General features: G+C 38.2%; 1 protein-coding gene and 1 long non-coding RNA gene across 2 annotated transcripts in view; one reads left to right on the top strand and one right to left on the bottom strand.

Moving 5' to 3' along the window:
* Positions 1–1,828: 1,828 nt before the first annotated feature.
* Positions 1,829–24,572, bottom strand: part of LOC130906300 (leukocyte cell-derived chemotaxin-2-like) — a 32,828-nt gene continuing 10,084 nt past the window's right edge. The window contains exons 2-5 of the mRNA XM_057820469.1: positions 11,115–11,414; positions 5,985–6,075; positions 4,405–4,544; positions 1,829–2,189 (exon numbers count right to left, since the gene is read on the bottom strand). Of these exons, the coding sequence (XP_057676452.1) occupies positions 2,023–2,189; positions 4,405–4,544; positions 5,985–6,075; positions 11,115–11,322 (606 nt within the window). The 5' untranslated portion in view covers positions 11,323–11,414 and the 3' untranslated portion in view covers positions 1,829–2,022. The remainder of the gene's footprint in view (positions 2,190–4,404; positions 4,545–5,984; positions 6,076–11,114; positions 11,415–24,572) is intronic.
* LOC130906301 (uncharacterized) lies at positions 7,884–9,585 on the top strand. Its single transcript, XR_009061290.1, has 3 exons — positions 7,884–7,959; positions 8,150–8,205; positions 8,544–9,585. It is a non-coding gene; the product is annotated as an uncharacterized LOC130906301 (long non-coding RNA).

Raw genomic sequence — 24,572 nt, forward strand, 5'->3', positions numbered from 1 at the left:
ATATGTTTGGCGTAAAAGCAACACAGCTCATCACCCTGAACACACCATCCCCACTGTCAAACATGGTGGTGGCAGCATCATGGTTTGGGCCTGCTTTTCTTCAGCAGGGACAGGGAAGATGGTTAAAATTGACGGGAAGATGGATGCAGCCAAATACAGGAACATTCTGGAAGAAAACCTGTTGGTATCTGCACAAGACCTGAGACTGGGACGGAGATTTATCTTCCAACAGGACAATGATCCAAAACATAAAGCCAAATCTACAATGGAATGGTTCAAAAATAAACATATCCAGGTGTTAGAATGGCCAAGTCAAAGTCCAGACCTGAATCCAATCGAGAATCTGTGGAAAGAGCTGAAGACTGCTGTTCACAAACACTCTCCATCCAACCTCACTGAGCTCGAGCTGTTTTGCAAGGAAGAATGGGCAAGAATTTCAGTCTCTCGATGTGCAAAACTAATAGAAACATACCCCAAGCGACTTGCAGCTGTAATTGGAGCAAAAGGTGGCGCTACAAAGTATTAACGCAAGAGGGCCGAATAATATTGCACGCCCCACTTTTCAGTTTTTTATTTGTTAAAAAAGTTTAAATTATCCAATAAATTTTGTTCCACTTCACGATTGTGTCCCACTTGTTGTTGATTCTTGACAAAAAATTAAAATTTTATATCTTTATGTTTGAAGCCTGAAATGTGGCGAAAGGTTGCAAGGTTCAAGGGGGCCGAATACTTTTGCAAGGCACTGTATGTATATTAAAAAAGGCATGGCCGATATTTTGTTTGCCAATTCCAATACTTTGAAAATGACGTGATCGGACCCAATCGATCGGCACATCTCTAATTGTAACCTAACCTTAAGTATGGTATTATTTCACGTGAACGTACCTCATAAGTGTTACTTAACCTTAATTAACCATTACTGAATGTTTTTTGGACCCCTATTGTAAAGTGTAGCACATGTGTCCCTTAACTAAGAAATTATAAATGCTTAAGTTGCCCCCCCCCCCCCCCCCCCCCTTAGCTTTATTAACCATTAATGAATGCTTTTTGGATCCTTATTGTAAAGTGTAGCACATGTGTCCCTTAACTAAGAAATTAACAAACCCCAACCCTATATAGGCCTATATATATATTATTAATTTTACCAAACTATTAGTTACTGTCTGGTTATGCATTAACTAATGCATTACTCATGTTAATTAATATATTAATAAATGTTGGATAAGCAATTATATTGTTGTAATGTTACTTAAACATTAGTTATTGTCTTAAAATGCATTAACTAATGCATTAACTCATGTTAATATAATAATGAATGAATGAAGGAAATGTTTATTATCATCATCGATATCATTGACAGTTGCAAAATGTGATTAGCCCGAAGAAAGAAAGAACCGAAGAAAGACAAGGGCAGACGGGAGAAGCATATACTTATCAAGACCCATCCCCCTAATAAATGTTAGATGAGGGATTAAATGAATTATTGTCATGTTACTTAAACCTTAGTTATCGTCTAAAAATGCTTTAACTAATGTTAATTAAGGGACCCTTATTGTGAAGTGTTACCAAAACAACACTGGTAATAATGATTCATATGAAAGAGGAAGCACATATTCACATCATATAAGCATTTATCTTACCCGAGTTTGGTTAAGATGGCTTCTGCTCATCAATGAGGCACTTTATAAAATTGTATCAGAGATGTTTTTATCTCAGGAATAATTCTAGTTTCACTCTTAAGTAATAAGTTTAATTGAAATAATGACATATTGAACAAAAACAATTACTTTATTTCGAATTGAATGCAATATGAAGGCCACACAACCTGTTGTCAAGCAAATAGTGTGAGAGTAATAGAAAAACTGTACAGAAATATATCCATCTACTTGAACAGTATGTATGTATAATGATATCCAATAAAAGAGCTGAACCAGCACACTTTGAGTGTCAATCAAAACTAAAAATGATTAATGTATGAAAGACTTATACAGTATGGGTTAAGCAGATGGTCTCTGCGGGCATTCAAATGAAAGGTGAAGGGTCAGTGCCGTCACACATCTGCAGCTTCAGGTGGGAAGTGATGCCGGCAAAGCGATCCTGTAGAGGGAGCACGTAACCCAGCGGGTCCCCCAGGGCCACCGTTCCAGTGTAACGAAAAGGTCGAATGTTAAAGATCTTTACACAGTGCACTGGGTGAGAGAAAGAGACGGAGAAATATTCCCTTGAATCGATTTCACCAAGACAAAAGGTGACGATAGAATATCATTGTCAGTTGTTACTAAATATTACTGAATATGATGTTATCAGTTACTATAAATGTGTTGAGAGGATTTCACAACATAATAATCCTCAAGAGAGTATAACCCATAGGCGGAGTTTGACTTTTCGGGCAGGGCGGGCACAACATGTTGATGACCCCGAAACGCAGTGTCAGCATTAAAATTAATTTACAAGAATATTTATAATAATACGTTGAAAATGAGCGCTTTTTTGTTTCCCATCATTCTTGAGGGGAACTCAAAATCAGGCTGCTGGCAGGACAGCTATACTTTTCGCCAAGATCATCATCCATTGAATATGGTACACCCGCTGGTGTCGTGCCAATGTAGTTATCTCAGTCAAAAATTGTATACCCTGGGCGGAGCCATATGGGGGTAGATTTGTGTCTTCATTATTCGATCGGAAAAAAAGTTGCTTTGATCAAAATATATGTTTTCCATTTTAAAAAAAGTCACTTCAAACAAAAAAATTGTGTTTGAATGCAAAAATAAATTTAAAATAAAAAAAATGCATTTGAAAGCTATTTTGATTTTATTTTTTTTATTGAGGCAACTTTTTTGATTGAAGTAATGTTGTTTTGTGTTTGGGCAACATTTTGGCTAGGACATTTGTGTCTTTACTATTCAATCAAAAAATAAGTTGCTTCATACAAAAAAATATTTTCAAAAGAAAAATCATTTTAATCATTTCAAAGAAAATTTAAATCATAGAAAAAATATTTGAGACTCAAATTTGCATTTTAACACATAATTTTTCAATAAAAAAAGTTTTCTTTGATTTTAGCAATCCTTTTTGTGTTTGGGCCATATTATGGGTTGGATATTTGTGTCTAAATCATTCAATTCCCAAAAAAGTTGCTTCAATCACAAAAAAAAATTCAATCAGAAAAAAAAATCATTTGAAAAATAAAATTGGCCTCCTTTTTTTTCTTTTTTAAAAATAATACGCAAAGCAAATTACCGTCTAAGGTGCTAGTCACATGATCTGTTCGAAAAATAAATTTGACCCATTGTAAAAATATCTTTTTTTGTCCATTTCATTCATTTTTGTTGTTTTCTTGCTTTACAACTTTTATAAATATAGGAAAGTCAATTACATGCAATGATACTTTTCGGACACCAGCCCCCCCCCCCCCCCCCCCCCCCCCCCAATCTGTTTATGGTATAAACTATTTCATAACATTCTATAATCCCAATTAGATCATTAGGACCTCCATCGTGAGAGATCCAAACATAGAAGTAAACTAAACCCCATCATCTTTGCCTATATATATATTTCAGCATTAATACGGGTGTAAGGGCGAGGTAATGACTCTCTCTGATGTTCAATCATGTCTTCACTTTAGCCACAGATGAAAGAAGCCGACTGGACATACAAGCTTTTGTGCTAATGCAACAAAATTAGAGGCCAAGGCACTAATGATGTTCTCTCAGGATGCTTTTAAGATACACATACGCTGTGGACCTGTTTGTGCTTGCGTGTATTTGTGTGTCCATCCCTGAAAGCACAGACGCCTACTTTGTTTGACCTCCTTAGCGTTCTCGATTTGCCATTAATGGGTTTATTTATATGAACGGGGGTCTTCTGTGTTAAAGGAAACCAAGAGTTCATTATAATCTTAATCTTTTTAATCGCTAAATCGCCTTCCCACGCCTTCACATTATTACTCCAGGACCACCTTTGTCTTTTGGCCCTAAAATGACAGATTACAGAAAATTGCTTGTATTTTACAGATGCATTATTTTGTTGTTTTTGTGTGTGTGTGTGCTTAGCTTTGAATAAATCAGGGATTTTACAGTGTTACATTCATTCATGAAGTGAGATATAGACAGCTGATGATATGTTTACTGAACCTTACAGACAAGTCGAATTTCTAAAGAATAGAAAAAAAAATATATACCTATTGTGGCAGAATTCAGTGTAGTCGTAGTTAAACAGATAAGCATTGTAGATAATGGAAGGGTTGGATCAGGTTATTGTCAGTATTTTTATCCTTTTCTGATTGACTTGATTGTCGATTTTAAACAGTCAGCCCAAGATAACAAATGTTGTTCCTTCCATAATCTTCGTTACTGTTCCAACTTTTATGTAAAAAGCATTTAGCAAAGTATTCGTCACTCTTACCGTTGTTGAAAAGTTTGACACCATCATACAGGAAACCAGCCTGGTCTTTCTGACTCACTGGTCCAGCCAAAGAGCCTGGGAAGGGAGCACTGACTGTACCGTAGTCAGCACACACCAAGTCCAGCGTCCTATTCAGGCCTCTTAAAAATAGGATAGTAAATATTATTACCACAAAAGGCCTAACATGTTCAAAGCTTTACTGTATTCTACTACAAACCACTGTAGATGAATTCTGTAATTTGTTTAACTCATTTGCTCCCAAAAACATATCAATAGGTTCTATTTTTAATTGTTTCAGTGTCCCAAAAACTTATTTATACGTATTTTATGTTTTTTTTTTCACAAGAGACATCTCTAGGTTCTGATGCAACTTCGCTCCAAAGCACAATGCTGAAAATGCATTTTAAAGCAATAAAACTGGCCACTGGAGGGCAGTAGCGCATTTGGTAAGACCCGCAACCCGATTCAACGGAACGCGCACGGCTGGGGCGCCGACGGAAGACGACCGAATGGATGACCGGGAAGATGTCCAGGATGCCAGGCGAAGGTCGATCGAGCAGAACAACCGGGAGGACGCCCGGGATGACAGGTGCTGGACGACCGAGCAGAACAATCGGGACCACCAGTGCAGCGGACGATGCCGTTGAGCAGAGCCCGCGCCACCGTGCTTGGCTGCTCGTGTCCCCCGCGACCCTCCAATGTCCCGCGACTCAGCCGGAAACATGCACGACCAAACCACTTCCCCGCAGGGAACACAACATGCCCCACACAAGTTCCCCAGGCGAACTCCGCCATGAAGCAGTGGTCACCAAAAAAAGACTAAAAAAAAAATCCATCTTGATGAGACAGGCGGCAATGAGGGAAAAGTTTACCCCAGCTATCGCGGCCACAACAGCGTCATCTCTCAGTTCAATAGTTTAGTTATGTGTAAATAAATTGTTACTTTGCTATCAAAAGCTCTATTTGCCTTGTTGTTTGTTATTTTGTAGAAGGAAAACATTATTCAGATATTTGGGATGTCACAAAATTAGCTGTGTTGAAGTCAAAGTTATGTTTGAAATGTATGCTTTTACGGAAAGCTCAATTTCTCTGTTTTTTCATCAGAAATTGGAAAATTGCTCAAACTAAGCTATTTTCTAATGCTGATTTCTAAACAATGGAAAAACAAATGAACTAACTTTTTTCCCTGCTGAAAGAAGAGTCTCATCTTTCTTTTGGTGGGTTCCATGTTTATATAGCAATAGAACAGAATTTTCTACGGGCCTTGCAAAATCAGTCAAAATCCATTTAAACTGAACGAAGGTCCTTGCTCTGGTGAAAATTTCTGGGAGTGAATGAGTTAATCACACTAGGACCTTGGAGATATGTCAGTTATACTTTGTGAAATAGTGTATGCCAAAAACTACACTGCAATTCACTTTCAATTACTGTTGCTGTGCCACTCTTGTCTTGACAAAGTACCTCCTATCATGACTCTCAGATCACAGAGTGAGGGAGAGGAGCCTCGGGATTGTTTCAAAGAGTTGATAACACTAGAAATTCAGCATGAGAAATCATTTAAGTTTCAAAATTCAATTCACCCTCTGGAGTTGAAAGCTCCACAGCCATGCAAGTCACAGCTCCTCACTCTGTTGTTGTAGTGACCCACGCATAGGACACTCCAAGCTCCTACTATGGACACAGTAAAAGAAGCAAGACTGTGAGTTTCACAATTTCCCCCAAAAATTCTGTTAACCTTTACCTGATCTTGTTAATAATAAACCTAAACCTTGTTATCATATAAATAACAAAACTCTTAATTAATTGAGTTAGTAATTCCGTTACCTTATTGTAAGAGTAATTAGTTACTTGGTATACTTACTTGGTTATTACATTATACATATTTTTGCTAATTAAAAATCAAAATCTCATTTTATTGTAATACTTGGTGATGATAATGCACACACATTTTCAATTAATTGTACGAACCTGGACGCCATGAACTGTATGTAAATAAAAAAACAAACAAAAAAAAGACAAGAGTTTAAGATGACACTCGCCACGGTTACTGCTAATGCTAACAAGAACCTGAATGCTATGCTAATGCTCCGAGCCACCTAGCAGCCAATCATCAACGCATTTGCAAAGGTGTAACTACCCCCTTCGCCCCCCTCCCCGCTCTGCAGTCTCCAGGGTAGGCGGGCAGGTAAATGTGTGACAAAATCAGACAATTTGCGCTTCATTCAACCAAATTGTAGTAACGCGCCCCTTCACATCCTCAGTAATGGTAACGGCGTTGCAAAGATGGGAAGTAGATTACTCACTACTGAAAAACAATCACGCCTTTAGAAACGTCGTTATATTCTAACGCCATTATGAGCAACACTGGTTACGACGTACCCGATTTACGTGATTTTGACTTTACGATGCCGGATTCTTGTCAAACCATTTTGTCTCCAGTGGTTTTTTTTCTTTTTTTAATTCGCGTAAACAGTACTTTATTGTACCTCACAAGACCTTAGTTTTTACTTTATTTTATTAATATGACCGTTCTGCTCATTAGCGAAACATGTATTTGATTATGATGTTGACTTTTGTTTTATTTTGAAGCAGAAAGCTTGCAAGCAGGTAGTAGCACGCAAGTAAGAGCGCACGTACACATGAAGAACGTATTTGCGCACACGAAGAAGAGCGCACTCGCACACACCAGGAAGAGCGCCTGTGCCCCCATGAAGAAGTCGTGCAGCCGAGTTAGAGAAAGAGTGGAATGTTTACAGTTTAGCTCGCGTCTAGCTAGGATTTAGCTCCAACGTCTTGGCGAGGACTGTACAGTGACATACAATACATGTTTTTGGATAGTTATTTTGAGATTTAGGGGGTATGTAGGGGTTCTTACAGGGTTAATTCTGATTTAAGCGGAAATTTGGTTTCGCCATTTTAGGAACGGAACTCGTTCGTAATCTGGGGACTACTTGTACTGTAAGGTATACAGTACACTGCAAAAACTCACCTCCTCAAAACTAGTTAAATTCCCTCGTTTTCGGTGTGAACCTATTAGAAATTTGTGAAATTGGCTGCCAGTGCTTCAGGTAAATTTTACTCACCTAGATTTCTTGAAATAAGAAATAGCTAGACTTTTATTAAGCTGAAATTAAGCTTAATAGACTTACTTTAAGAAATAAATTAGTATATTTAATCTTAAAGAAGCTTTGAAATGTCATTTTCTTAATTCAAGAAGAGATATTGTTCAAAACATTATTTGAAAGCCTTTTTTCTTAATTTATGTTGAAAATGACCAATTTTTAGATGTAAAGGTTTAATTAGAACAAATATTAATATTTAAAGTAAGTGGAGTAATCTGACGCATTCATCTGTTAACTAGTTGTAGCCCAGAGAAAATTATTGAAGCGTTATACCCAATAACGTCACTAGAGGGCGTAAGCGACATCTGAAAAAAGCAATTATTATTCAGAGATTCACGGCTGTGACGTCAGCGCATGCGCACTTCCATTTGGAACGTTGGCCTTTTCTAATTGAGGGGACAAAGTTTTGTTCGCTCAGGAAAGAAATATTAAGGTAAAGAAAAGCAAATTGTCAGATCCATCAACTGCTTCTGTGTGGCGTTTGTTGCTTAAAGCAAATTCAGACGCTCGAGTGGTGAAAATATTGAGCAGAAACCACTCGGTAAAATGTGGAAACACACTTTGCTAGTTCGCTAATGCTAAATTTACATTCATGGCTAACTGCTACCGCCTTACTCATGCAGGCCAAAAGCCTTGTGTGAGAGGAAGAGGACCAGGCTCCGTCAGTTAAGACAAATCGGTGAGATATTTTTTATTAAAATGTTCTGCTGTTTGAAATGGTGTAAAATCTATTTTATATTTGAAAGGAAAAGAAATATTAGCATTTTTGTGTTATGGAAAATGTGCCATTTACAGTATTGCATGAAAAAAACATCTTTGGAAAGCATGATTAGCATTTTTGTGTTATGAAAAATGTCATTTATTGCATACAAGATGCTTTGTGAATGACTAGAAGTTATATTATTGAGTGTTTACAGAAAAAGTTGTACAACATAAATGAAACTGAAAGAGTAAAACTGAAAAGATTGTAACCCAAGAGCTGTGGTAAATGCAGGTCGTTTTTTTTTTTTTTTTCAGATTGAACTCAATAATGGCGAGCAAACCAGAGTGATTAAAGAACCAAGAACATCGATAATTCTGGAATAACAGACGGACTGTCTGTGGGGTAGGACTGTGTCAGTCATTGGATTGATACATACATTTTTCTTTTTCTTTCAAAAAGTGCACTCCTACGAACATTGGGAGAAGAAAACTATTGCAATAGTAAAAATTTAAGACATTGAAGTAGTTGCAATTGCAGCTAATATTGGACAAATTTTTACTTTGACGAAACAATTGACTGAGACCGAATAGGACTATTTTTTGTTGTTGTTTATTTTAAAGTTTTATTACCAGTTCATTGTTGTTAAATGTTAAAATAAGTTCATTGTAGGCCTGCAGCTATCGATTATTTTAGTAGTCGATTAATCGACGAACCATTTAGTTTGATTAATCGAGTAATCAGTTCAGGAACATAAAAAAATACCTGAGCTGAGCCTCAAACGGTATAAATGAGTATCTATGTACAACAAAAGAACAGTTGGCTAACTTACATAGCAAAAGTCTGCTAACTTTAATGCTAACGTTTTTACAATGCTCTTAACAAATGGTTCGGACACATACTCCCACAAAAATTTCTAAATATACCTATGAAGTAAATCACGAATGCATTAAAAAAAACATTAGCTCAAACAAAAACCAAGCTAATGTTGGTCTTAACAGGGAGCAAATGGATTCAGCCATGTGAAATGAAGTACAATAGAGGGCAGTTTATCCACCCAACTCAATCAAACTAAATGGAAACACTTTCAAAACATACCTTTACAACGCCACTTTAATTAAATAAATGAATACTCGAAGTAGCAAAATTTAATTCTAATCTTTTTTTTCTAATCAAATACTCGAGTTAATTGATTAATCGTTGCAGCACTAGTTCATTGTATTGTTCATTAAAAAAATATACAAAAGTAGGATTCCACCTGCCTAAACCTGATGTTTATTGTTCTCATTGTATCGAAACCAATTAAGCCGAACCTAGAACGCAGCTCCTATCGTTGTACATAACAGTCCCTGACAAAAGTCTTGTCACTTATCGATTTTGTAGAAACAATTGCTAATAACCTGACTTTTAATTATTAAATATTTCAAAAATGGCTCATATGAAAGCTAAGACCCTCCCAAATGATGTTGAATGTACAAAAATATATTTGTTTCACTGAAAAAAGATTTATCATTTAATGAAGACATAAAGGTCAAATTTTGGCAAGACAAAAGTTTTGTCGCCTATAGAAAATAGTGTGAAAATTGAACAAAAAATGTACTTCAAATACAAAAATATGTTACATAACGTAAGCGAATTAAGTAGTGGTGCTGTGAGATCCAAATTTAATATTTTGTATGACTTCCATGGGCGTGAAAGACTGCATCCATGCGGTTTGGCAAGGATTCATACAATTTATTGATGAAGTCATCAGTAACATCAAAGAAAGCAGTCTTGCATGCCTCCCAGAGTTCATCAACATTCTTGGGTTTGGTCTTCCATGCTTCCTCTTTCATCCTGTTCATGTCTGGTGACTGGGCTGGCCAGTCCTGGAGGATCTTGATCTTCTTTGCCTTGAGGAACTTTGAGGTAGAGATTGAAATATGCGACGGAGAACCATCCTGCTGCAGAATTTGTCCCTTTTTATGGTTAGGAATGTAAGAGGCAGCTAAAATTTGTTGATATTTCAGACTAGTTGCCTTCCACCCTGCAGATCTCTCGCACACCCACATACCATAATTTTGCCACCACCAAACTTCACTGTTTTGTGGCAAAAAGTGGATTTTTCAGATGAATCTTCCATTGAATTACACCACAGTCGCCGCAAATATTGCAGGAGACTTACTGGAGCCCGCATGGATCCGAGATTCACTCAGAAAACAGATTCGATTATGTTATGTAACATATTTTTGTATTTGAAGTACATTTTTCAATTTTCACACTACTTTCTGTAGGCGACAAAACTTTTGTCTTGCCAAAATTTGACCTTTGTCTTCATTTAATGATAAATCTTTTTTCAGTGAAATATATTTTTGACCATTCAACATCATTTGGGAGGGTTTTAGCTTTCATATGAGCCATTTCTGAAACCAACTGAAAAATTAAAAGTCAGGTTAATTAGCAATTTTTTTTCTACAAAATGGATAAGCGACAAGACTTTTGTCAGGGACCGTACAGAAGGGTATAGATAGGGGCTACATAGTCTTTAGCACTCAAAACAAGATGGAGAAAAGGATTTGACTAGATTTAAGAAAAATAATCTGTTTAAGACGTTATAAATTTGCACTGTACATTTCTTCGAGGATTTGTCAAACTCCCTATTTATTCTGAATTCGACTACACAAATTTAGGCAATGACAAGCACTAAATATTCCAGCAACTTTGCAGGTGCTACTAAAATGAGAGCATTCGTCATTTAAAAATATGTCCTCCATTTATCCAGACTCATACTCGGCAAAGCCGCGCACGCGTGACTGCGACGTGAAAAGACTAACAAGAACACCATACAGTGGGGCTATTTTCATTCGCCTTTGCTGCACTGAGCCGCATTCATGTGTAACCACCCCTACCTGGCATACAACAAAGTCTCGTCTCGGGCCCTGAACACTTGTCTCTCATGTATCGACCTTGGCAGACGAATCGGTTCGGCTGGCAGATGCCTCCCAGGCTGGTGCAGGCGGTGTCATTTGTTCTTTTCCTATTTCCTCTCTTTTTGACCTTCCTCGTTCGGGTGACAGTTTCGGGTCTCCCGTCATCTGCTTTTGCGTCATTTCTCATCACCTTAATGGTGCTGCTAGTGTTTTTGGCAGGCCTTTGAATTATTCCACTTTTCTTCTTGTCAGGTTCTGAAGAGCAACTTAACAGGACATCTAGGGATATGAAAGGTAAAGTTATAAGGGTTAAGAAAGAGCGAGCCATTCAGAATGACAACCTAGCTTGGAATTTCAATGGAAATCAACACACCATTCATGACAAGAAAAGAATTAACTCACAGACACTTGAAGGCGAAGGACGCATTTTCTCTCATCACAACTACAGTTGGAAGACCAATTTGAAGATTGTTCCAATGAACCAAATGACATATTCGATCCTGATAAATACTTTTACGGCAACAGACCAGAGGAGTGCAAATACTACAGTGATGATCAATGGCGTACCGCACGCAGGCTATTTTTCGACCGTGACGTCGCATCGTAAAGCCGAAGTGGGACATTATAGACCCGCCCTCGCATAGACCCAACGTAAAAAGTGCTACTTTTCGCCGGTAATCTTTCAAAAACGAACATGCCGATCACGCATTGCTTTTTTGGAACTTGTAGAAACGACTCTAGACATTACGACCATGACGAATGTTTTCTTCATACGTTCCCGGAAACCAAAAACTCGGGAGGAAAAAATGTGAAGACCGAATCAACTTGCGCGGAGTTTAACACCAGCTCGGCGAATCCATTCATGTTTCATATGCAGTAAACATTATGTTGGGTTGGCATGGTCTTTCAGAGGTAAGCCATTTTTATATTTTTTACTTTATTTTTTTAGCGTAACGTTGTGCCGTACTGCTCCTGTCTGACAATGAATGACCTGAAAAAAATTACAATGGTATCTGACTGCCACTGTTACAGTTTCTGTTTTATATATATATATATATATATATATATATATATATAAAACAACTTTAGTAAGGGGGAAGTGTAAATAAATTATAGGATTAAGATTAAGAAAAAATTAAAAGTGTTCGTTGGCTGTCACTGAGTAGCATTTGCAATCGCTACACAAAGCTAACTAAATTACCCCCAAGAACGGTAAGAGACATAGGACAACCAGAGGATATATAAGAAAGACAGGGCTGATGGTAAAGGATAGCTTGTTGAAACCGGAGAATGTCATTGTCAGTCGCGTCGATAAAAAAAAAGCTAAAGCTATGCTTAGGTTGGCTCATTTTTTTCGTATTTTTCAGCCTTCGACACTAAAGCCATCTCTTTAACTGAACATTTTTATGTTCTTCCACATCTATGCCAGTCAATTTGGCACCAGGCACATCATTTTCGGAGAGAATTGGTAGGTTTAGCGCTGTAAACATCGCCTTCGTACACGATTTCCATTCATTTCCTATTAGGGACAAACGGTGGCTTGTCCTTGCTTAGCAACAGTAGCTAATGCCATGAATATTAATGAGCGGAAGTGACGTGTTGCTTGCGGTACGCCATTTAACAGCTCTTTTAAATTTGACGGTAAGCTTTCATTAATCCATTTCAACGGCAGAAGTCTCTACAAGAACTTTGAACACATTAAGGAACTTTTCACTGAATGTGTAGGAAAACTGTCGAAAACAAATAATAAGCATGTCTTTGTTTATGGTGACTTAAACATTGATCTGTTAAATCCCAACAACAGTTTACATATTGAGGATTTTACCAGTACTATGTACACATTAGGGCTGCATCCATTGATAACACAGCTGACTAGAATTATGACACACAGTGCTACCCTATTAGACAATATCTTTACTAATGTCATGAGGAGGTATAAACAAACCTTATTAAATAATTATGTTGCTCACTCAAGCTAACTCGTGGACATAATAAGAACTGTACAAATGTTAAATAATGTCTGGGTGGCAACTCAAACCTTGAAACAAAACCGAGTGTACCCAAAACAATGGACTCAAAGCCAATGCAAACAGAACTCACAAGCACATATCATCTGTTGGCTGTAAATGCACAGACAATTGACTTTTAAGTTCTTCAAATTCTATAACGACATGGAACTAGTCGATTGGCCACTATCCTGCCCAAGACAATACCTGCCTGGAAAACACCTTAAAGTCTGGATATTGTGGAGGATAGCTGGGGTAGATGGCGGCCGCTGTGTCTGACCACACTCGAAGTGGAACGATATCGAGGATGTTTCATTTTGGTGCGCTGCTGGCAGCTACTCTTCTGATTGTGCCAGGTGGGACAGTGATCGCTGGGACAGTCCTTATGAAGGACCTAGCGAGGCCAGTCCCCCAGGCCATCCACAACCGGAATGGCGATGCAACCTTCTACGAAGCGGCGCAACCTTGAGATGAATGTTTGTCGGGAGTCAGAATGAAAACTGCGACGAGGATTAAGTCGACAAAAGGAGGGTGGCGGACACGTCCTACCATCGGTCTTCAGCTATTCCCTATCTTCTGGATCGAATCAACTGAATAAACTAACTACTGAATTATGAACTAATCTACTGGATCTAATCAACATAACGAGCACATCGCCACGATCGACAATGGACTATTGGGAAAATGAACAATCAGAGGGGCTTGTTACTATAAAAAAACAAACAAACTTGTAATCACTACGAAATCTGAATGTCAAAAATTGATATTTGATATTTTCTGCGTCCTATATGGTATACTGGGGACGGTTTCAATAAGCTTCGGCTTCTCCCGTCATCCCTTTTCTTTTAGGGTTGAATTAATTATAAACACATATAAATGCTGTATGTTTGCTTGAATTTGTCATGCCTGAAGGGAAAAAATAAATAAATAAATTAGAACTGAATTACTATTCTTTAAAGATGCGAGTGATCAATATCTGAGGGGGTGTGGCATATTGCTTTACAACGTTATCAAAGTGTGCTTAATAGAACACTTACAAACGTGTTTTAATCAGACAACTTCAAGCAAAACACAATCCAGATTGAGTTTTAGGATACTGATGAAACACATTCTTTCTTTCCGCGTTAAGTCTGCTCCTGCACGCACTTGTTGAAGAACTGCGTCCGCACGTACGGACTGAGCACTAATTCAGTTATTCATAGAGTGTCTTCAGTCTGACGTATACTAATTACCCAGCTCAGACACGCGTCTTTGCTCTTCATTAACTCCATTAACCCCAGCGCCATAGAACATATTTCAATGGCTCTGGCCTGTATAAAGAACACTCACGAGACACTGTGATTGAACGAAGTTGCTTATCTCCAGAAGTTTTAATGGCTGCCGGCCAGTTGGAAGATGGCTGGCTGCGGCATGGCCAAGCGATTTTCAATGACTGTAATGGGAAGGAGTAGAAAGTTTTGGACTTGCAGGGATCCTGGTCCTAAATAATGATTTGTGCGGTGGATGCTGCATGTGTCTGTTAGAATACGGGTCAATAATTCTTACTCACAGGCATCTTAATCAATGCATTAATCAGTCAGGAGTTGGTCCAGATGCTTTAATTGTGATTCATTAGGAGACACAGTGACCAAATCCATTCTTTAAACACTGCAATACGGGGTGACCCCCCAAAAAACGGGAACGGGAAGAGTGATGAAAGAAAAAATATTTTATTCATAGTAATTAGGGTTGTTCCGATCATGTTTTTTTTGCTCCCTATCCGATCCCGATCGTTTTAGTTTGAGTATCTGCCAATCCCGATATTTCCCGATCCGATTGCTTTTTTTTTTTTGCTCCCGATTCAATTCCAATCATTCCCGATAATTTTTCCCGATCATATACATTTTGGCAATGCCTTAAGAAAAAAAAGAATAAAACTCGGACGAATATATACATTCCACATACAGTACATAAGTACTGTATTTGTTTATTATGACAATAAATCTTCAAGATGGCATTTACATTATTAACATTTTATATATATAACACTTTCGGTGAGAGGGATCGACGGATAGAAAGACTTGTAATTCTTAAAGGACAAATGTGATTTTGTACATTGTGACTAAATATTGTCATCTAGTGTATTTCTTGAGCTTTCAGTAAATAATACTGTAGCCATTTAACTTCTGCCCAAATGCATGATGGGAAGTGCAACCATGACTGTGTGTCGTGGTACCAATTGATATATCTTCTCTGCGTTGGGAAATAACATAGGGTGTTAAGAAAAAGATCAACTACTACCTTTCTTACCCACATTGCTTCCCACGATTATTCTAATCGTTGGGAGAGGGTTTGTAAGGCTTTAGCCATTTAAAAAAAAGGCTCCAAAGGCTGCCAAAATTCACTCTACTCATTTTACGCTGCCTTTTAGCTCTATATACTGTATGGGTAAAATGGCACCATTATAGATTGAACGCGACAATGCGTGAATGGGTCGTGCAGCGCATGCGTTAAGTGCGTTAAATATTGTAACGTGATAAATGTAAAAAAATATTAATTATCACCGTTAACGCGATAAATTTGATAACCCTACCTTAAGCTTAAACTAAAGACTCTGGAAGAGTGTACTACATTATGTCTGTAACGTTAAATACAATTAGAAAACGATTTAATTATATATATATATATATTAAAAAAAGGCATGTCCGATATTTTTTTGCCGATACTTTGAAAATGACTTGATCGGACCCGATCGATCGGCATCCCGATCGAATGCCGATCGATCGGGACATCTCTAATAATAATGGTAACGTTAAAAGAGCTATTTAAGAAACAATGATAGAATTTTGTTGTTCTTTAACTCATTCACGCCCAGCCATTTTCACCGGAGCAACTCCCTTCACTCCCGGCCGTTTTACTGGATTTTGGCTGATTTTGCAAGGCCCATAGAAAATTCTGTTTTATTGCTATATAAACATGGAACCCACCAGAAGAAAGATTAGACTATCTTCTTTCAGCAGAAAAAAAGTTAGTTCATATCTTTTTCCATTCTTTAGAAATCAGTTAGAAAATAGCTTAGTTCGAGCAATTTTCCAATTTCTGATGAAAAAGAGAAATTGAGCTTTTTGTAAAAGCATACATTTCAAACATAACTTTAACACAGCTATTTTTCACTTTTGTGACATCCCAAACATCTGAATGTTTTCGTTCTACAAAATAACATAGACAACAAGACAAATAGAGCTTTTGATGGCAAAGTAATAATTTATCTACACATAACTAAACTATTGAACTGTTGAACTATTTGCGCACATAACAACGGGGAAGGCTCTCGGCTGCTCCCGGTTGAATGAGGTGGCTCCCAGTAATCTGATGAGTCCGGATCAAGATCGGTCTCCCTGTTTTCATTCGTTGGTTTCAACCTTGGGCTCAGGAGTAACGCAATGTGAGCTTCGCAGAACGCGCGACAAACCTGACACTGTTGTGTTTTTTGAATCCTTCTTTGATGATGGTTTCGTTTTCTTTTCAAAACACTCCACCAGTGTCGTTTGCCTTTTTTTCCCCAATCGTTCTCCACATTTTTCTCAAATTCTCACGCGTCTTCACAAGATCCCTCCAACATCCGTTTCCTGACTATTTTTCTTCACTTCCTTTCTTTGCCCGAGATGAGTTCTTACAAAATGCGCTACTGCCCTCCAGTGGACAGTTTTATTGATTTAAAATGGGTTTTGAGCTTTGTGCATTGCAGTTTAGGTGCATTAGAACCTAGAGATGCCTCTTAATAAAAAAAAAAAAAAAAAAAAAACGTAAAAGACCTATAAATGTGTGTTTGGGACACTGAAACAATTAAAAATAGATCATATTAATACGTTTTTGGGAGCAAATGAGTTAAATGCATAAGTGGAGTTTAAGGGGGGGCCACTCCTGGCTGAAAAGTGTCACTGCATGTAGTTGACTTTCCTATACAGTATGTATGTATATACATACAGTGCCTTGCAAAAGTATTCGGCCCCCTTGAATCTTGCAACCTTTCGCCACATTTCAGGCTTCAAACATAAATATATGAAATTCAATTTTTTTGTCAAGAATCAACAACAAGTGGGACACAATCGTGAAGTGGAACAACATTTATTGGATAATTTAAACTTTTTTAACAAATAAAAAACTGAAAAGTGGGGCGTGCAATATTATTCGGCCCCTTTACTTTCAGTGCAGCAAACTCACTCCAGAAGTTCAGTGAGGATCTATGAATGATCCAATGTTGTCCTAAATGACCGTTGATGATAAATAGAATCCACCTGTGTGTAATCAAGTCTCCGTATAAATGCACCTGCTCTGTGATAGTCTCAGGGTTCTGTTTAAAGTGCAGAGAGCATTATGAAAACCAAGGAACACACCAGGCAGGTCCGAGATACTGTTGTGGAGAAGTTTAAAGCCGGATTTGGATTCCAAACTTTCTTCTCAAACAAGGAGAAAACTAATCAGAGATGCAGCCAAGAGGCCCATGATCACTCTGGATGAACTGCAGAGATCTACAGCTGAGGTGGGAGAGTCTGTCCATAGGACAACAATCAGTCGTACACTGCACAAATCTGGCCTTTATGGAAGAGTGGCAAGAAGAAAGCCATTTCTCAAAGATATCCATAAAAAGTCTCGTTTAAAGTTTGCCACAAGCCACCTGGGAGACACACCAAACATGTGGAAGAAGGTGCTCTGGTCAGATGAAACCAAAATTGAACTTTTTGGCCACAATGCAAAACGATATGTTTGGCGTAAAAGCAACACAGCTCATCACCCTGAACACACCATTGCCACTGTCAAACATGGTGGTGGCAGCATCATGGTTTGGGCCTGCTTTTCTTCAGCAGGGACAGGGAAGATGGTTAAAATTGACGGGAAGATGGATGCAGCCAAATACAGGAACATTCTGGAAGAAAACCTGTTGGTATCTGCACAAGACCTGAGACTGGGACGGAGATTTATCTTCCAACAGGACAATGATCCAAAACATAAAGCCAAATCTACAATGGAATGGTTCAAAAATAAACGTATCCAGGTGTTAGAATAGCCAAGTCAAAGTCCAGACCTGAATCCAATCGAGAATCTGTGGAAAGAGCTGAAGACTGCTGTTCACAAACACTCTCCATCCAACCTCACTGAGCTCGAGCTGTTTTGCAAGGAAGAATGGGCAAGAATGTCAGTCTCTCGATGTGCAAAACTGATAGAAACATACCCCAAGCGACTTGCAGCTGTAATTGGAGCAAAAGGTGGCGCTACAAAGTATTAACGCAAGGGGGCCGAATAATATTGCACGCCCCACGTTTCAGTTTTTTATTTGTTAAAAAAGTTTAAATTATCCAATAAATTTTGTTCCACTTCACGATTGCGTCCCACTTGTTGTTGATTCTTGACAAAAAATTAAAATTTTATATCTTTATGTTTGAAGCCTGAAATGTGGCGAAAGGTTGCAAGGTTCAAGGGGGCCGAATACTTTTGCAAGGCACTGTATATATATATGTATATATGTATATATATGTATATATTTAAAAGTTGTAAAGCAATTTAAAAAAACCACAAAAATGAATAAAATGAACAAAAAAAAGATATTTTTTATAATGGGTCAAAATGATTTTTCGAACAGATCTTGTCACGAGCACCTTAGACGGTCATTTGCTTTGCATATTATTAAAAAAAAAGAAAAATTAGGGGAGGGCAATTTTATTTTTCAAATGATTTTTTTTCTTTGTTTGAAAATATTTTTTAAACAAGTGAAAATGAGAGTTGAAGGGGATGCTCGCCATGCTAAAGCTAATGCTAATACGAATGCTACGCTAACGCTACGAGTAACATTTAGAGTGTAAGGATCACTAAGTAAACACCTTCCGGGGTCCTAACGTCAGTCAGCGGCGGCCACAGTTGCGGCCAAAATCCTTTTTTATCGGCTTATTTTTTGTGGAAAAAGTCCACATATTGGCCTGATATATCAGCCGGCTGATATATCGATCGACGTCTAGGTTTTAATTACTATGAATAAAATATTTTCCTTTCATCACTCTTGGTTTTATTGGATTGTTATAAGTTCCTGTTTTTTGGGGTCACCCTGTAGTTTTTGGATGACTGCTACAAGGGCATTGATGGAACCTGGATATCAATGTCTATAAATGAATGAATGAATATTTCTGAATTTCTAATGAATGTGTTTGAGTTTCCAGTTCAGCATTCTAACAGCAAACAAATGGGCAGAATAACTAAACTATTACCTCTTTCACTATAATAATATCTCACCTCAAATACTTCATTATACAGTTTGCACCTCCAACCCAAATTCATATTTTCCTTTTTAATTGGAGAAAACGTTCCAAATGACTTCACTTTGACTTTAGCCAACATTTTTGTGCGATGCCACTGCAAGGCACAATTGTGTCCACAGTGTGGCATGACTCATTGAATCTCTTAACAAGTCTCATTTTCATGTCACTTTGCAGAACCTCGGAGTCGACCAGCGCCTTAAGCTTCGCGGTTAGATGCAATGATTTAATGATGCATTAAGCACTCAATCATGCTTTAAATGTCTGGCCCAATTGCGCTAGGGCACAGTCATTCTAGCAAAAGATTCAAACTCCCTCAAGGTTTGTGTTTACATGGTCCTTAATTGAGTTTAGTTTACGGTGACCTTTTCTCTATCATTCCCAGGATATAGATTACAGTATACTAGTACATTACGTATACTACATGTATAATACTTACAGCATATCAGTAGAGTAGCAACAGTGAAATATAGTCGAAGCAGCATTGCCATTCCATTCCAGTTTGTCATAAGACTGTTAGAAACACATTATACAATAGCGTCACACATGCAGTATAAATAGCATTATTGCAATGAAAATCCCATTTTTTACTATGATTTAAAAAAAAATCTGCTTTAAATTATAAATCAAAGTACCTCTATAGTAATACGTCTCTGTCCGAATAAGACGTTGCAGTGGCTCCAAACACAAAGCAGGAACTGTATTTAAAAAATGGGGGGGGGAAATGGCTGCTGTCGATGCAGCAGTTGACCACAAGACATCCCACCCTCTGTCAATATTGATATTGGCCAGTAGTAAAGGTGCCCATTTACTGTAGTTGCAAGAAAGCAAGGCTGTTTATCGAATTCTTCCTCAAAAACTACTTCATGCTTGCACTCAAAGAATAAAATATTTAGTCAACTGGGGAATGAGTTACATTCTTCTGAGCCTTTTTCCCCCCTTTTTGACATTACTGCAAAAAATTCTACTTCGTATTCACACTGCAAGATATACTTTCTGTAAAATTGGATATTTCAAGGAGAGATATTGTTATTTAAATAGCAAATCACGAAGCAGGAACTCTGTGGCTTTTTCACTATAAAATATTACACTAACTTCTATGAGAAGATTCGTTGTTGTTGTTGTTCCTCAGTGTTTCGCAAAATATGGATCCGTGTAAGGCTGCAGCCATTGATCATTTACAGCAGAATAATCGGATTACAAACATTTAATGCGTTGCACAACACATTTTAGGAAAGATTTTCCAACTTGACTGTGGGGGAAAAAATATAATAATTAGATTGGTATCCATGGCATGGACGTGCCTAGCCGTCAATGACATAGTCCGACTTGGGTGTCAGTTGAAAGTCAATGCGCTGTAATGGTAAATGGATGGCCAAAAACGTGAATAGCTGTCAATGGCTTAGCCTTACTTGAGTGCCAGTTGAATGTCAGTGTGGTCTAATGTAAAGTGTATGGTCAAAAATCCCAGCCACACATGTTTTTCTGCAATTTGAAATGAATGGAAAATTTGGACATGCATAGCCGTCAATGGCATAGCGTTACTTTGGTGCCATTTGAATGTCAATGTGCTGTAATGTAAAGTGTATGGTCAAAAATCACAGCCACAGACGTTTTTCTGCCATTTGAAATGAATGGAAAATTTGGACGTGCTTAGCCGTCAATAGCATGGATGCGCATGAGTGGCAAAACTGGCATATACCCCCCAAAAAATGCCACATACCGCCCTAAAAAATGCTACATGGCAGAATCCATTTTGCCACATGACGAAAAAAATGCCACGCGGCAAAATCAATTTTGCCACATGGCAAAAAAATTCCACATGATGAAACACTTTTTGCCACATGGCAAAAAAATGCCACATGGCAAATCCATTTTGCCACATGGCAAGTACCACTTTTGGTTCTCGCTGTCTCTCAATAAGAGCCCATGAATTGTAATGCAAATCCCTGCAGCTAGGTGGCGCAATGACACACAAACACATTTGAAGACTAAAAGGTCCAGTAAGCCTCGGTTTAACACCCACTTTTCTCAACACCTTATCCAATGGGACCTGGTAGCAAGCAAGGTGTCAGGTGTTGACCATGTTATTACCAAAAAAAAAAACAACTTTTATTTCTCCTCAACACCCTCAACACCCATTTCCCACGCCACCGGATGTAAAAAAACGTGTTTATGCCAAGATTGCACTTTCAAAAGAGCATTAAATTCAAGTACAAAATAAAATACCTGAGTGTTTCGTCAAACTACGCAGAATTATACTTACATTTCACAGAAGCAATAAATACATTTATAAATAAATTAAACCATAGACTTCAAGATACGTTGACAGGTCACATTAGGTATTCTCTGTGCCCTGCTGGCCCGTAGGGGGCTGTGTGAGTCAGCTTCATTTATAAGAAGTCGGGGGGAATGACTATCACATATGCTTTTGAACAAAAAGCTGGAATTACCTTCAAAAAGTATGAAATCTGGACAGGATACTAACAATAAGGATTGTCTCAGGATTGATTTGTTCGAGGATTCAAGGCAATTATTATATTTTTCGTACAATGCATGCATTTTGAAACGTCGTGAAAAAAATCAATGGGAGCCTCCACGGCATTGGCGTCATTCTTTGACAAATTTATGCAAAATAACTGCCAACTGCCCGGTTTTTGCTTTTAACCAAGAACCAATCGAGACTGTTTTACGCGCATATATATATATATATGTTTATTAGGAATTCAGTAATTTAAGCATTTATTCACGAGATTTTTTTTCATTGTTTACACAAGGAGGTGGCTAATTTTCATAACTGAAAAGCCTCATTGTTCGCAATATTTACAATACAATATTACCACACACAGACTTAGGCGAGGAGGCAAGGTCACCATATCACACGTCAATTAAAGGTTCCCGAGAAAAATGGCAACGCTTAGTTAAACATCCAGTCTTTTGAAGGCTCTCGCGGGGCGGGCAGTGGGCAGGAAGAAGGGTGTGTTTGTCTGTTTGTGGATTGGACAGAAGGATTTGGGAGTTACTGTTGTCAGGGCAACGAAGGTTTTGGATTTTGCTATCTCAGCGTCAAAAGTGCTCTTGGAGTCTTATCAGTCGTGTTATCAGTTGGATATCGGCCGTTTTCCGGTGTTCCTTGTGTTGGGAAAGGGCGTCCCGCCATTTGTTCTGGACTGTCCGGGAGAACTGATTGCGAGAGTTGGTGGTGCAGACGTGGGCTTGTCAGCGTCAATCTTGCTCAGTCAGTTGCATGACGCAGACGTTGGGCTTCCGTGATAAAAAGGCGTCATGTATCTTTTATGCCCTATATTCTGCTTGTTTTCCTTAAACTATGGTCTAAGTGCTATTCATTTTATATTGGGTGGTTAGAGTAATACTAAAAGTCGATCGTTAATTACGAGAAAAGTTACTATTCCCTGATTGATTATTAAGTGTGTTAAAATAGTTCAAACAGTTAGACGGTGCCTGCGAGAAAAGGTACTATCTCCTTCAACGTAAGTCAGGTCCGTCATAACCCGGGTACTACTTGTATTCCCGCAAAAAAATGCTAAATATACTCCTAAACTTAAATTATGAATACATACTGTAAACATATCAACCCGAACCCAAATAAACCTTATAACCATATGTTGACTTTACCAGCGAGCAGTTGGATTCAGCCATGTTAGACATGTCGTATTCACTGTTGCCACTTGAGGGCAGTGTATCCATCCAAATCAATAAAACTAAATGCAAACACTTTGTAAACAAACCATTACAGCACCGCCCTAATTAAACCAATCCCCAAAGCAGCATAATTGGATTCAAAGCTTTTTTCTAATTGAATTACTCGAGTAATCGTTGCAGTCTCACAAAAATCATGATTTCTGTGCTTTGTTCAGACTACAAAATAGCCTTCCAGTTTCAATCTAGATGGGCTAAAAATCAGATTTTGGCTGCCAGTCTGGACAAGGCCTAAGTATCATGAATAGATGTTGCATCACTACGGCTGTAGACAATGACATGCAAATGTGCGTCTCTTGGAATGCTTCACTAATCAAGTTCTTTTTTTCCCTGTTTGAATTACGATTTAGTGAGGGCACATTGGCTGAAAGTCATCAGCGACATTTGGTAATCAAATATCTGGGTGGAAGAGTACCCAGGTGGACCAGATGGCTTTGAATTAGAAAAGAGGAAAGGGAGTCGGGGAACAGACTGATAAACGATGTAGAATGAAAGGTTAGTGGCTCTTAAATGTGACAGGACAAGGAGCCATAAACATCCCTGTTGGAAAAGTCAAAGAAAAGCCATTCAGGCGGATAGAAGGCTGTATCAATAGTCATTCTGTTTGCACAAGAAAGCCCTGCAGTGATCCTTTTGATGGGAGGATGCTTGAAGAGAAACTCTGACGACATTCTTCAAGCTCCTTAGTGGATGGGACTGGCATTTCAGTTAGTTGTGGCATTTCAAAATAATGGAAGAAGAGATGCTACAGGTGTTTCCTAGCAACAGTTTCTGCAGAAGCCCTCCCACGTCGACCTATTTGCCCCCCACCTCTGAACACAACTACACAGCCTTTAAACTCGTTGCAGCAATGCACCACTTGCTTCAGACCCTAATTCTCTGCCTCTGGCTCCTGACAGCACACCATCAGGCCTCCTTGGAATTTGAAGTTTGCCCCTGAAAAACTCATTGGCTGCCACTGATGGAGATAGATGAACTAAATCTGTTCTTGATATGAACTGTTTTAACATTGACAACACAGTAGCTTTGGTGCATTAACACTTACAAGACTGAAACTAAGGAAACGGATCAACAATTTTGTATTGCTGTAACGGCTTTAATTTTATTGAAGGAATTAACTACAGTAATTTTCAGGACTACAAACCGCTACTTTTTCCTTCATTTTGAATCCTGCGGCTTATATTCCAGTGCAGCTTATTTGTTGATTTATTTGGGTTAATAGGCAACACATGCCTCCTAGCATGCATTGCAGCGCTACAGATGTAAATAACAATCAAAATTCATGTTCTGTGCTAATTATTTATTCAGTTACTGTTCCAGTTGTTTCATTAACTGCTTGTAATTAGGGGTGTAACGGTACACTAAAATCTCGGTTCGGTACGTACCTCGGTTTTGAGGTTACGGTTCGGTTCATTTTCGGTACA

This window comes from Corythoichthys intestinalis, chromosome 18 (genome assembly GCF_030265065.1).
Source record: "Corythoichthys intestinalis isolate RoL2023-P3 chromosome 18, ASM3026506v1, whole genome shotgun sequence".
NCBI lineage: Eukaryota > Metazoa > Chordata > Actinopteri > Syngnathiformes > Syngnathidae > Corythoichthys > Corythoichthys intestinalis.